Genomic DNA, 15450 nt, shown 5'->3' with positions numbered 1-15450 from the left:
TTTTTAGAGCAAATAAAGGTCAACCAGGAGCAATTATTGGGTCCACCTGTCTGAACCCATGTCACTATCAACCAAGCAGTTAGGTCAGCAGACATGTACTTACACCCTAATGGACCCCGCCTGCAGCTGCATTTGTCCCCGGGAAAACAAAGATTGAGACTGGTTTAAATTGTGCTCCCAGTTAACTATTCCCAGCACCCACCATGCGTGAGTCATACTGTATGATCCTCATGTGGAAAATGGCAGGGAGAGACACTCATTAAACTTTAATGAGCACGCATCTCTTTGTGCTATCAAAATATTTTGATGAGAAAAGTATGTTTTATTAAAATCAGACATAGAGGTTTTTCTCAAGTGTTGTTAGTTGTAAGATGCTGTAAGTCAAGAAAAGACTTCACCATTTTGATTTTTAGTGAACAGCTACTGTTTGGAGAGAATGGGGACGTGGAGGGAATTGAGCTGATCTCCAGGCTAGAGACTAGCTTGCTTGCAATCTGCAATGTATAACATGGAAACAGTGTTCTGGTGGGTTTCTCCCATTCCCAGTTGGCAGTGAAGGCTTCAGTTTTCAGGTTCTCTAGCCAGCTAGAGTGAGAACACTGGGAGGGACACCAGCAGTCCCTTCTACAAAGAGGTGGAACAACGTAGTGGTTTCAATGGCTGGAGTCGGACCTCCTGAGTTCATAATCCTACATGGGCTGTTTTGAGCTAATTACTCAACCCCCTCCTATGTAAAATGGATCCAGTAAGAGTACTGGCCTGGTCGGGTTTCTGGGAAGGATCATTGAAATAATCCCAAAAAAGAATCTAGCAAGAACCTACGGTAATCATAGTACGTACTCACCCACTCATGCCAGCCGCCATCTTGCTTTCTCTCCTCCTCCTCCTCCTCCTCTCCCTCCTCTTTCTTTCTCTCCATCTGTCTCATACACATCCTCTCTCTGAACTTCTGCATCCCCTTTTGCAGAATGAATAACATGCTAATTATTACTCTTATTTTTCAATACAATCATATGCAAAACTCAAAGTTGTGAGCATTAACATCAGTGATGCTTGTGAGAATGATTAGCCCACACCAGGACCTGGTAGTTGCTGATAAATGTCCCCTGCCTCCCTCCCTGCCTGGTCCCATCTGTGCCTGTGAATCCAACAGGTACACCCCTGAGAATTGCTTAGGATAGCATGTGGCCGTCTGGTCTATAGCAAACGTAACCTCACCTAGTGGCATAGACTCTGACCACTGGGTATGCAGTGTGTGCTCTGTTCCCTGTGGAACCCTCATGGGAGGGAGACCACTCTTAAAGTGCCTGGCATGAGACTGAGAGAGAAGAGGCATTCACATGTTCCTCAGATAACCTCCATTCAGGATCTGGGAAATAAACTCTTCCAAGTGCCATTCTAAAACAGCTCTTTAGTATTGTCATGTGGAACATGTCCTGCAGCCTTTATAGAACAGCACAAAACAGCAATAGAACTAATTTTCTCATATGAACTAGGGACAATTTTGCTAAGAGAAAACATAACCACTGTCTACGTATGTGATTAAAAAAAATCACAACTATGATCCCGATGTTTATAGCAGCATGATTTACAATAGCCAAGATACAGAAGCAGCCCAAGTGTCCATTGACTGATGAATGGATAAAGAAGATGTGGATGTGGTGTGGTGTCTGTGTATGTGTATATAATGGGATTTTTTTTTTAAAGATTTTATTTATTTATTTCACAGAGAGAGATAGTGAGAGCAGGAACACAAGCAGGGGGAGTGGGAGAGGGAGAAGCAGGCTTCCCGCTGAGCAGGGAGCCCGATGTGGGGCTCGATCCCAGGACCCTGGGATCATGACCTGAGCCAAAGGCAGACGCTTAACGACTGAGCCACCCAGGCGCCCCTATATAATGGGATATTATTCAGCCATAAAAAGAAGGAAATCTTGCTATTTGCAATGATATGGGTGGAGCTAGAGAATATAAGCGAAATAAATCAGAGAAAAACAAATACCATATGATTTCACTCATATGTGGAATTTAAGAAACAAAACAAACAAGCAAAGGAAAAAAAAATAAGAGAGAGAGAGAGACAAACTTAAAAACAGACTCTTATCTATAGAGAACAAGCTGATGGTTACCAGAGGGGAGGGAGTGGGGGGATGGGTGAAACAGGTGATGGGGATTAAGGAGTGCACTTGTGATGAGCACTGGGTGTTGTGTGGCAGTTTTGAATCACTGTGCACCTGAAACTAGTATCATGCGGTAGGTTAACTAACTGGAATTAGAATAAAACCTTAAAATTTAAAAAAAATTTAATTACAACCATGAACACACAGGTGACCCCAAATTTAAAAAAAAATTATTTAAACATTTAAAATGAAAACAATTGACAGTTTCCAAGCTTTTTTTGATACCATTTTGACATTCCTCACTGCCTCCTCCCACCCCGAGTTGGGCCCAGTCCCCACTAGGTGTTGGCCAAGAGCGGCGTGAGCAAGCTGATAACATGCATGTGCTCCTTGCTTGTTTGTTCTGTTGGCTGAGAGTTTTCTTCCCTTTGCTTCCTCCCTTTTATCCACTCACTCATTTATACATTCATGTATTCCGTTCATTCAACAAATAGTTATTTGGTGTGCACTCTGTAAAATAATCTGTAGGAAATGCTTTTAAAAAAAAATACCAGAGAAAAACACAACACGGAGAACATTTTTATTGACTTTTTCTCTGAAATGGGGAGAGACTGCTGATTTCCCTTCTAGGAGTGGCTGCCTAGGTCAGCTCCAGAAGTGCTCTCTCTCTGTTCTAACATGGGTTGGCTGCAGTGCATACAGGGCCTACGAAGGGAGGTGATTCATAGAAATCAACAGGCAGAATGTCCTCTGGGCTTGCAGCCTTGAGGACCACACAGGTCACACAGGAAATGTCCCCGCTGTCCCCCACCCCCACCCCAGGAGGGTACCGGGACCTTCCTCTGGGCAGGCCCCACTCCAGGCCAACACCTACACTGGCGCACACTGCACCCAGCCTGGGGATGGGGGAGGCTGAGAGGGGACCAAATCCAGCCCATTCACCACCGGCCACACCACGCAGGGAACAGCGTCCACCCCAAAAAAGGGGGGCCCTTGCCTAACTTGCACAGATAAACCCCAGCATTGGCTCCATATCCACATCTGCTCTGACTTGAAACACCATTGGTTTTTCTTCACTGGAACTCACTGATCTTGCTGAGGTTAAGTTCAGAATCCTCTTCATTCCCCCTCTGCCCATGCTCCCCAAAGCCCCTATTTTAACCAGAGTAGAGCAAAGCAGAGGATTGCTGTGGAGAGTGTCTGAGCCGTGCTCCTCTAACATCCTAATTCTTATGCCTCTCTCCTGGAGGGGAAGGTAAAACTGGGAAACCACTTGAGATATGAGTGCCCCCATGACAGCTACTGGGTAAATCATTTTGCTCTGTGACAGCCTAAATGTCTAAAACTTCCCAGCCAGGCAAGAAATGAAAACAAAGACTCTGTGTTCTAACTGTCCCCTGAACCCTGAGCCATAGAACCCTCCCATGTCTCCATCCAAGCACATTTATCCATTCCAACCTCCCTTGGGTTCTGCATGACTCTGTCACATGTCTGGACCACCAGGGCCATAAGTTGCCAGGGAGGCTGGGACAGGGGCGTGGGGACCTGGGCTTCTCCACTTCTCTTTCAAGTGTTGGTGGAGGCTGGCAGCTTCTCTCCTTGTGGCTTTCTACTCCAGTACCTGAGAAACCATAACCAAGTCATTCCACAGAAGAGAACTTCTAGGTGAGGAGGTTTTCATGGTCATGCTGGCAACATAAGATTCTCCCTTTAAACATCAATTGCATTTAGATTCAATAAATGCTATGTTTCAGATGTTCTGCCAGATGGTTTCACATATCCTCCCAATAACCACACGGGGAACCAAGGCCTAGAGAGTTCGAACAACTTGGTCCGAGGACACACAGTGGCAGCCCCTGGTCTCTACACCCTGAGTCCAACACTCCCTCAGCGCCCCCCAACCATGGTCACATTCTGTGTCCTACCCACTGCGGTTGTCCCCCTTGGCACTGTCTTCTCAATCTGTGAAGAAAAACAAAGACATCAGTCTATGATGTCCCATCCTGAGGGGCTCTGAGCAGGTGTAGCCTATGTATCCCCAAAGGGTCCCAGGTGGAGCACCACCAGCCATGGCTTTACATGCTCGGGTAGCTGACTCTCTGCCCATTCATGGCTGTTTGTCACAGAGGAGCAGACCGTGCATATGCTCCATCAGCCAGGAGAGCACGTCCTAGATGATGTCTCTGAGTGAGCCCTGCCACTATAAAGTGTGCATTTGCACCTCCCTGCTCAGCACAGCTGCTGAACAACCTGTATTTGAAAATGAAAATGAGAAATCACTGCTAACTGGGGTGCCTAAAACACAATTTGCTCTATATATTTCCCGTTTGCTAATTTTTAATCTTAAAAAAGAAACACAGACACAAAGCAAAACATCAAGAATAATGAATCTTATCTACCTTCATATGATCCCACTCTGTTTAGGCAACTGGGTATTTTCTAAAACGATATTTCTATCTTTACCTTAAATAGAAAATCCTATTATCGTCAAGTAATTTATCAAGGCCCCAAGCCTACCTTGTCACATTTTACTCTGGCATAGGAATCGGATTCTTTCCCCCATGAAGTCAAAGACAAAGAGTTGGGTTATACATACATTTTCAAATTTAGTTCAGGGTCAAGTTATAATCATCGTGCTTACATGGAAGTTTAATGGTAACATAAGGTAATACTGTGAATGATTTCATCAGTGGATTTCAGAAAATAAAGAAACGACTTCCATCAAAAAAAAGTTACTATTTTTGGCTTTCTGCTGTCAGAGATGACAGTGTATGTAGGGTTTAAAGAGGAATGTTTTGGAGTCAGAAAGACCTAGATTCGTATCTGAGTTCTACCAGTTTACTAGCTCTGTAACTTGGGTCCTTTGATTATCTTCTAAGTGTCAGATTGACATCAGTTGAATGAAGATAATGATAATGTTGCCCCCAAGCCCATAAGGAGGGCTGTAAGGAAGATGAAACAAGATAATGTAAGTAAAACATGAGCAGGATGCCTGCATTACTAAGGAAACGCTAAAAATAATGCGAGGTGCTATTATCACGGCTACCAATCAGAGTCCATGAAGGGGGTGTGATTAAGCAATGACTGGCAGCAGATCTGCATTCAATCTTACTTCCCCTACTTAATATTCATGTGAACTTGAACAAGTTACTTCGCTTCCCTGCACCTCAATTTCCTCCGGAAAACAAAGACTTGTAGTATCTACCTTATAGGGTTGTGAGGATTAAATAATCAATATAAGTAAATCACTTAACAGCATTGTCCAATAGAACTTCCTATGATTATGGCAATATTCTAAATCTGCACTGTCCAATATGATGGCCACTAGCCACAGGTTTATTGCATACCTGAAATGTAGCTAGTATAATTAAGGACCGAATTTTTAATTTAATTTAAGTAGCCACATGTGGCCAATGGCTACCACACTGGACAGTGCAGACTTAGAACATTGCCTGACTACCATAAAACCATTAGTATTATGTACTAACTGCTAAGCTAAGTGAGTTAGCTGGAAGCAGTGGTGGTGCTGGTATGTGAGCACAGTTCATGAATAAGAAACTACTTCTTCCCAGCAAGGCTAGAGAGGAGAAACAAATTTATTTTCCAGTAATACATGTAATACGTTATTGATGGCACTTGAAGTAAGGGCCGTGAGGTGAACTATTAAATCATGTGAATTAAATTGCCACCTAAATTCATTCTTTCTCAAATTTTTTTCCTTCATTTCAGTTTCAATTTTGAACACAGGTATGCATATTACAAAGCATATACTCCTTGGAAGAGATCTTGTGATTTCTGAAAAGTAATTGCTTCCAAAATTTATGTGTGTGTGTGTGTGCGCGCACATCAGTAACTTTCTCATTCACCAAAGACTCAAAATAATTGCTATTTATCATGAAGTCATACAAAAGACAAGAACTCAGTATGTCAGTATTGGTGAATGTTTAACTTGGAAAGCATCATATTCTATGTCAATATTTAAAAACAGATATTTTAGGGACACCTAGGTGGCTCAGTCTGTTAAGCGTCTGCCTTCAGCTCAGGTCATGATCCCAGGGTCCAGGGATCGAGTCCCGCATTGGGCTCCTTGCTCAGCGGGGAGTCTGCTTCTCCCTCTGCCTGCCACTCCCCCTGCTTGTGCTCTCTGTCTCTCTAACAAATAAATAAATAAAATCTTTTTAAAAAATAAAAACAGATATTTTAAATGGAATATTGAAAACAATAAGGACCATCAAACACATAGAAGAGACTTTGATGTCATGAAGAATGACATACACTTTATCCTTTTCTCTGGCCTGAGTAATGGCTACTCTTCTCAGAAGTGAGTGCACATAAAAGTTTCTTCCTGACCTAACCTTCTCTGTATTGTTCGAGCCTCCCTTTGTTTAACTTTTTACAAGAGCAAGAAGTTCAGAAATATAACAACAATGATATGGAATTATTTTTACAGCATTAAAGAAAAGGGAACAGTGCAGATTCCATAAAGAATTAGATTTGGACATTTTCATCCACAATGGTCTTCTCAGCATTTGGCAGATACCATAGCATGGCGCCTCACTTAAATCAACGCATACTGTGAAAATACTTTGTCCATTTTCCTCAAAAGAAGGGAGGAAAATATCTCCACTTAGTTTCCCTACACAGAAAACAAGGATGTTAAATGTTAGGCAGACTTTCATATTTGGCTTGGTTTGAGTCTCTAGGGTTCATTAGCATCTCAGTAGTCAGGAAAAGGAAGTTTACATTCTGGGTGCAGGAGATGAATGTCAGGAAAGGGACACTGAGTCTTTGTTAATTGCAAAAGAAACACTCTACAACCTGAAAAGAGACCTCTCCTTTCATCCTCCCACCTCTCCAGGGCCTCCTGCATCATCTGCGTCAGTGGCCTCCTGCCCACTGAGGATCGGGGAAGCCCAGGGAATATTTACACACCCAGGGAATATTTACACGCCCATGGAAGCAGCTGGCTACAAAGATAACATCTGAAGGGAAACTGGTTAGGCATGATGCATGAAGTTATGTGAGAGGGCTTAATCTTCAAATCATCACCAGATCCAAAGCCTGTCCATGAAGACCCAGGCACAGAGGCCAGCCTTCCAAACACTAAATTTCCCCAGCACTGTCAAAAGTGACCTGGAAGGGTACACTTTGCTTTCCACAGTGCAGGAATCTTCCCGTAGAGCTAGCCTCGCCATATGGAAATCATTCTTCACCTGGAGCCCATGAGCCTGGGAGGTCCATGGATAGATCTTCTGGGTCTGTAACGAATCCCCTAAAACCACACGTGAGAGGTGTATGTATCTTGTATTTGTCACTGTGTGTGTGTTAAGGAAGGGTCAGTAGCTATTACCAGATTTTTGTAAGGGGCTTCTGTCCATACCTGTAACAGCATGCCGTGAAGACAGCAGATGGCTCCAAAATATCCCCCCCCATGAAATTAAAGTGATCCGACTTTTACCAATAGCATCTCTGAAGCAGCTCCACCTTCTCCAATTCAGGCAGTTTTTGTAAACATTATCTTTATATTTTTAAAAATCTAAAAGTGTTCTGAAATTGTTTTCCAACTTAGGAAAAATATGTTGGCCACACTTGAAAATTAAACCAAGAGTACTCAGAGTATTCTAATAATGCACTCCTGTACTTCCAACATATATATTGATAGAGTCAGGACATCTGGAAAGAAAGTGAAAATTTCAGCCTGTCTTCTAAATGTTTTGTCTGCATCAGAGATTTTCACCTGGGGAGCAGTTTTCTAAGTTGGCTCCTAGAAATCAACAGGGGTGCTTACAATAAACTTATTACAGGCTCCACCTGAGGTTCTGAGCTAATTGCTTGGGAGTGGGCCTAGACCTCCATGATTTTTAGGTTCCCCAGGGGACTCTGTATGCATGGCTGGCTGAAGACCACGGGCAAAGCGCTGGACAAACCGTTTGGCCTACGATCTGTGCTCTCTTGATGACACCTGCTGTGGTCAGCACCATGATCATTGTCTGCTCCACCCTGATCCCTGTGACCCCAGCAGTCCCCTCATCCCACCCAACAGGTGTTGATTTGAATGTAATAAACATGGAGAATTGGCTGCAATTTTCATTTTTCTCATAGATTTTTAAAATTCCATAGACATAAATTTAGACACAAACTGTGTCTTAAAGAGTAAAGCCCATGAAGATTTGTTCTTTACTGCAAAGTCAGTAAGTGAGAGTCTTTTTCTCTGGGAATTGTCCTTCCTCCTTCCTTCTGTTCATAAGAAAGGCTCATTTCCATATGATTTTTTTCTATACTATATGCCACTTAAAGAAATAGGGTATAAGAATGACCGAGTTGTTACATAGGAAACTCAGTCAAAAAATTCCATTGTTAAGCAGTTAACCTGATTTCACAAATATTTACTGGGCACTGGCTAGATATTGGAGTTGAAAGTGCACTAAAATATAAGGTGAATAAAACAAACTACCTTGAGCATTGCTATTCCAAAAACAGTATGAGCTATAAAGTATGGAGCTTTTGCCTTGTGTCCTACAGTGTGTTTGTTGCTTTATATGCATTATCCCATTCTACCCTTTTCTTTTTGAGGTAAGAACTATTATTATTATCTTGTTCCCAAGTTATGTAGAGCTTATTCAGATCCATCCATTCAGCACACATATCTTCTAAACAAACAAACCCCAGAACACATGGCCATTTTCTAGCTTATTGTGTTGGTGTTGGGAGAGCATTCCATTCCTAGAACCTAGTAAACACAGCCTAAGAGCAAATAATAATAGCATTTCACATTGATGACCCCATAGGAATGTCAGTCCAGTCTTAGAGACAGGAAAACTGAATCTCAAAAAGGTTGAGTAAGTCACCTGAGGCCCCACTACTAGTAAGTGCCAAACTGACATTGAACTCTAGCCACCTCATGAGATGCTTTGCCAAATACCCAATACTTCTGAGACTTGTCATAGATAAACTTGCCAACAAAGGACCTTACACTGTCCTGGACTCAGATGTTGTAACTGCAGATGAAAAGTCCTTTTTTTTTTTTTTTTTTTTGCTTATTTTAGTATCCAGATTCTTTTTCTTCAAATTCCACAGTGATGACTCCCTCTTTGGCCACATTTCTTTCTAGTGTGCCTAAAAGGAAGAAGGCTCAGGCCCCCTAGAGTGTTTTCTTCCTCTTGAACTTGGGAATCTCCCGTGTGCTGGCAGGAAACTTGAGTCCTGTCCAGAAGCAGGGTTTGCCTGGCCATCCTCACCATGGAAATGTGTTGCTACACCAAATACACTTCCACCTCCTGCTGAGAAAGAGCAGCTGGTGGTCATGGCTATTAACCTGAGCTCTAATTAAGGTGGTTTTTATAATGAGGAAAAGAGTGTGATCCTAATTAGTAATTTCCATCTTTGTCTCAATAGGTATCCCCCAGTCAAAGCAATCAGCTATCCTCATCACACGAGTTCCATTGCCAAAAAATAACCATTCTCTAAAACCAGCAAAAGTGAAGATGGCTAAGGACACAGGAAAGCAGAAAGGTTTTATGTGTTGCTAATGAGCTGCATTCTCCCCCACTTCTGCCTTAGGTCCGCGGCACCAGGATGGTTGGTTCTGACATGGTGGTGATAGTTGAGTTTACCAATCCTCTAAAAGAAACTCTGCGGAATGTGTGGATACACCTGGATGGTCCTGGACTGATGAAGCCAAGGAGGAAGATGTTCCGGTAAGGGGTGGTGTGGGGACTGAGAAGGTGACAAGTGATGTGGGACTGTAGGAAGGCTTAGCTTTCTCTGTCTTTTCCAAACTTACATCTAACACCCATTAAACATGTCTGAGAAGCTGCCACCTTCTTATTGGCCATTTTTAGGAGTCATGGGGTAAAGGTAGGGCTGGTTTGACTGGCATTTCCATCATTTAATCCTTAAAACCACCCTAATGAGATAGGTACTATTATCATCTCCCTTTGGGTAGCAGAGGCTTTGAGAGGTCGGCTGGTTTGCCCCAAGTTCCACAGCTAATAAGAGAGGTGCCCAGATTCAGACTCAGGGTGGCTGATTCAGAAATTAAGTTTCAAGCATTCTGCCATACCACCTCCTCAGGTGTCAATTCTACTACTATCCATGGAGTACCTAGTGTGCGTCAGATATTATGCTGAAAGATGCCCCTTTTCAAGGGTCCTTTCTTCCCAGCCCCACCTTCCAGATTTCCCTGACACAAGCACTCTAGAACTGTTGCTTTCTGTAGAATAGAGGGAAGCCTAAAGAGTTGCAGACTTGGTTCTCTAGGGGACAAATGACTACCTCAGGCTCCATGATAAAATGAATGAGACTGCTTCATTCACACCTAGCACTGTCAGATTGTGCCCTATAGTTTCTTAGCTTCTGTGACTTCTGCTAACAAAGAGTGTCCCCCAACAAGACAGCCCATTTCACAGTCAGGTAGCTCTCATTGTTAGAAAACAGTTCTACCTTTTGATCCTACCCAGTGATCTTAATTCTGTCACTTGGATCAGCACAAAATAAAACCCATCTCTCTTCCATCTGGTGCCTTGCAAATGTTTGCAAACAATTGTCACATCTTCTCTATATCTCTCCTGACCTCTAACGTGGCTTTAGCTTCCCCCCTCCAACCTTTCCCACATACACCAGTTTGTCAGTGCTCCTCTTAAAGTGTGACACCCAGAATGGATCCCAATCTTTGAGGCTTAATACTTTCATTTCTACCACAAATAAGTCCCTGTCAGCATCAATCGATCTAGCATATTTTCTGTGGGGTGAACTTCTAAAGCATAGAAGGAGAGGTGGAGGGCTGCAGAAAGTGCCTGATGACGAGATATGTTAGGAATCTCCCTAACACCCTTTCTGGAAGCTACACCCTCTGAAACTGTGGGACCAGGCCAAGGCCTCCTTCACCCCTTCTGGGATGCCTTTAAAGAACAATTTGCCCACTAAGTGCTCTCTGCATTCCTTTCAAATTACAGTGCTCACAGCTTCTGCAATCGCATTGTCTAAGAGAGACTGCTGCCCGTGAATGCAATAAAGAACAGAGAAAATAATTCGAGTGCTTTTTTAAAAATGCAAGCACAAAACATAACAACCCTTCCTGTGCTACTAGGAAAGTTGAAGGGAAAAAAAAGAATTAAATTAGAAATCATCCTTAGTGAGAGGGAGAGGTCAGCAGTGATAGCCCTGATTTCATCAGAAACGACAGCCTCACTCACCTCTTCTCGCACCTTCCCGCTTGAATCAGATGCGAGAATCACTCAGGCAAAGTGAAACACGTTTCTTCTTCAAAACGACCCCCGCTGCATCCATTTTTTCCTTCTCAAATGGTAACCCTGGAAGCCTCATCTGAGGATACTGGAACCTTCTGCTACCTGTACACCTTGGCTGTGCCAAAAATCCCACCTTGATCATAGGCCAATGCATGAAAAGAGACAATCTGTGTGTTAGAAGAAAGATTAATCCTCACACGGTGCAATGACCTACAGTTTGGGAGGCATAGGGCTCTAAGTGAGTTGAGTGTCCGGGCGCTTATTGTTAATATCTGACATTGGGGTAGGGCAAAGTGGAGTGAATCATGGAAAGGACGGGAGAGTCCAGTCCTTACATGGATACAAGGCAAATGCCCTGCCCACACTCTTCCTTAAGGTACTGTTGGTTGTTACTTCCAACACCTTGGTCTATGGCAGATGGGTAACAGACAGAAAGCGAGGTCCTCAATCTCTTATGGGAATCCAGATCCAGGAGGTGAATCTCTCTAACACAAAGGTAGCTTTATTTCTCTGAGACTGTCAAAAATTGGAAAGAACTTGAGAGGGAAAATATTTACGATCTAGGGTGGGTTTGGGACTTTGGAGAGCACTACTTTCTCTGTCTCCTTCTGACTCCAGCACACACATTCACAACCAAGACCTGAGCCAGCCAGCACCCACATCCATATTGTCAGATAATTATAAGCACTCCAGGGTACCCTATGCTGCCAAGATCTGATCTAAGAGTGGCAGATCCATGTAACAACTTGGACCCTTAAAAAGAGCAATTGTGTAGTAGCAGAATTGTTCACAAGACTGTATTCCTTTCTAGGATACACATCTTGAATAGTCAAGGGAATCACTACCCCCACCTATCCACCCACAGTCCTGCCAAGGCCCTAGAAGACAAGGGGTGTCAAGCTCAAAACAGGGGGCCTAGAAGGCAGGAGCTGGAGAACAGGGAACTGAACTAGGAATGAGGAAAGCAGTGGTGTTTCACTCCTTGCTCAGGGTATGAGCCAAACTGTGTTCCGAGATGATTTACCTTCCTGCCTTCTGCTACCACCTCCCACCTATCTCAGATGCTTGAAAGTGCTGCCCCCACAGACTCTCAGCTTTCAAGTTTCTGCACTTGATACTTCCAGAACATCAAATAATTCATCTTCCAGATTCATTTTTCTCTTTAAAAAATGATCAGGTTCAGTAAGTTATTTCAAGAGAAAAGTTCCCCGACTTTGTGATTTTGTTTTAAATTTTGAGTTTCTCAAGTAGGACAGAAGCTGAGGGCTAGACACATGGAGAACAACCCATAGATAGTTGCAGTTTATTGTAATAATAATCCCATTTGCCTGTGTGTGTTCAAGATGATAAATGGCCAGCATGTCTTGATAGCTCAGCACATTAACTGAGAACCATTTATCACAACATCTATCCCCAGGCAAATAGGATTATTCCAGTATTACTCCATTTACCAATATGGGTGAGTGATTCTTTTCTCTTTCTGTACATATTTATCTATAAATAAATGCATACTTAGACATGCATGTGTATTTTCATGTATGAGTATCTTTGTATGATAGTCTTGAGTAGACATCTATACATGTATGAGATACATATGTGAATATCATTATGGGGCCAGGTTTATGAATAAGAGCCAGTAACGAAGTGAAGCTCAGGGATTATAGTTTCTATTTGAGGTAGTCACCTGCATTACATGGCCCTAGGCCAGATCCTTAAGCAAGACAACTATTTTGCAAAGTGTTTCTGATTGATCACTTGGGGAAACCAGAGAAGAAAGAATGAAAGGATCAGGGTAAAAATTGCCCAGCGCTTGAGAAATAAATATCTTAAAACATATATTCATATTGAATTTATCACCGTAAATTAAGGACAGAGAACTGTTTCTCTGCAAACAGGCAGGAGGAATTTACTTTCCTAGTTGTTTTGCAGAGTTCAGGCAGAGGAAGCAACAACCACAAGGGTGATTGTGCTAATAATAATAATTATAGCAACAGCAACAGTAGTAACGACACTAAACGACACTTGGCAATTGCCATATTTGCCATGCTTCTAAGTGCAGTACAAATAGTAATTCACCCCACTCTCTCCACACTCTATTCATTTTTTTTAAGATTTTATTTATTTATTTGATAGAGAGAGAAAGCGAGCACAAGTAGGCAGAGCAGCAGGCAGAGGGAGAGGAGAAGCAGGCTCCCCGCTGAGTGGAGAGTCTGATGCGGAGCTCGATCCCAGGACCCTGGGATCATGACCTGAGCTGAAGGCAGACACTTAACCAACTGAGCCACCCAGGCACCCCCACACTCTATTCAATATTCTATAGTGTCTGCCTTTTACAGGTGAGGAAACCCATGGTGAGGTCAATGTTTTTCAAACCTTGAATCATAAAATCGATTTACTGAGTTTGAAAAATACCTATATAGGTTATGTGTGTGCACTTTTCACCCAATTTGGCTTTTATATAATGGGTGAAAATAATTTATAGAACCACATTTATAAAGAACAAAAATAAAGAAGAGAATTAGCAAATACCAAATTAATTGAGACATTTAGACCAGCAGCGGCAGAGTCAATGCCTGGAGCAGTTCCAAAGAGGGGAGTCCCCAAGGCCTTAGATGCCTTTCCCAATTCACTGGGCACAGGTATACGAGTTTGAAAGGGATTTCTTATTTAGTGTCTAGATTTCAAAGATTTGGGGTATTTCCCCTTTCTATCCCAGAGGATGTACATTCACTGCCATCTAAAATACATATTGTTTTAGCTCTATTTGAGGAAACTTGGGGCTTCTAACTTTATATTGAATAGGTCAAGCACAGGTATGTGGCCCCATATTTCTCCTTGTACTTTGGCTGTGTTTAAAGTAATGCTCTATGGACCTGGCCCCCAAGGGCAAACAGGGGATCACATAGCTGAGGCCTTTGAACCACTGCAGACTTTCTTTGGCAGTTCCCCTTCCTTGTTACCCCTCCTACCACCACACCAGTCTGAAGCTACAGCATCCCCTGCTACTTTGGTCCCTCAGTCCCTCCATGGTACTAGTAGGAAGTACCCTCCACTAGGAATGTATTCACAGAATTCCTCTGCACATCATGTTCCTCATTTCTTAGCATGAGCACACTCTTCATGTCCCCCAGCACATTTTTGTTTGTCCATGGTCTGGGTCATCAGGCTATGGCTGTGGAAGATTCCATAAGGCTCCTTAGGATCTCATCCTCCTCGCCTATAAGAGGTAGCTGGACTAAGTGATTTCTAAGTCCTTCTCAATTCTGACGTGTTGTGCCTCAGTAATCCAATGAAAACAGGTCCCTTTTCTGTCTAAGGTACTCATGGTGGTCTTCCTTCATCTCCCAGATGTCCTCCCAGAGAAGTGCTGGCCCAGGATCCCCTGCAAGGTCACCCAGTACATGCTCTCCCTGAGGATCAGAGAGCAGAGACCAGGAATCCTCTATGAGCAATACAAGCAAGAAGCTCTTAGTACTGAATAAAAGGGCATCTGTCTTGCTTATTAAAAAAAAAAAAAAGCTAGCACAGTGATCAGAAAAGTCATCTTTATGGAGGAGCATGGATTTGGGAATCAGAACAACCTGGGTCCAAATCTCATCTCCGGCCATTCACAGCTGTGTGATCTTGGAAAAACTGCCTCACTTGTTTATCCCTCCATTTCTCTTAACTATTCAGTGTGTCAAATAGTACCTACCCCGAGGGACTCATGCATGTAAAACCTGAATGTAACTTCTCCCTGAGGCTTCTATATGGTAAAATATGTGAAGCACCCCAAAGAAGCCTAAATCTCCCCAACCCTGATTGACCTTAGTCATTCACTGGAGTGGGCTTGGCCATGAAGCTTAGGAAAACATCAGTGCATAGGCTGCAGAGGAAGAGGAGAATACCAGAACCATTAAAGGCCAGTCCCATTATCAGGATGGACACAAATGAGTAGTAGAAAGGTACATGGGCAAAGGGACCCAATTTGGTGGTTAAACAGGATTATGAATTATAGAGCATGTAAATACTCCATCAGTTGGCAGCAGGTAAGGTTATGTTCCAGACCTTGGGCCTGGGAACAAGGTCTATCCCAAAGGGATTGG

General features: G+C 43.0%; 1 protein-coding gene across 1 annotated transcript in view; it reads left to right on the top strand.

Annotated features, from left to right (window-relative positions):
* F13A1 (coagulation factor XIII A chain) overlaps nt 1-15450 on the top strand; it is a 163111-nt gene that overhangs the window by 145496 nt on the left and 2165 nt on the right. The window contains exon 14 of the mRNA XM_032424940.1: nt 9678-9814. Within this exon, the coding sequence (XP_032280831.1) occupies nt 9678-9814 (137 nt within the window). The remainder of the gene's footprint in view (nt 1-9677; nt 9815-15450) is intronic.

Source organism: Phoca vitulina, unplaced genomic scaffold, assembly GCF_004348235.1.
Source record: "Phoca vitulina isolate PV1807 unplaced genomic scaffold, GSC_HSeal_1.0 scaffold31, whole genome shotgun sequence".
NCBI lineage: Eukaryota > Metazoa > Chordata > Mammalia > Carnivora > Phocidae > Phoca > Phoca vitulina.
The sequence above is the reverse complement of the archived record's forward strand: the minus strand, read 5'-3'. Positions and strand labels throughout refer to the sequence as shown.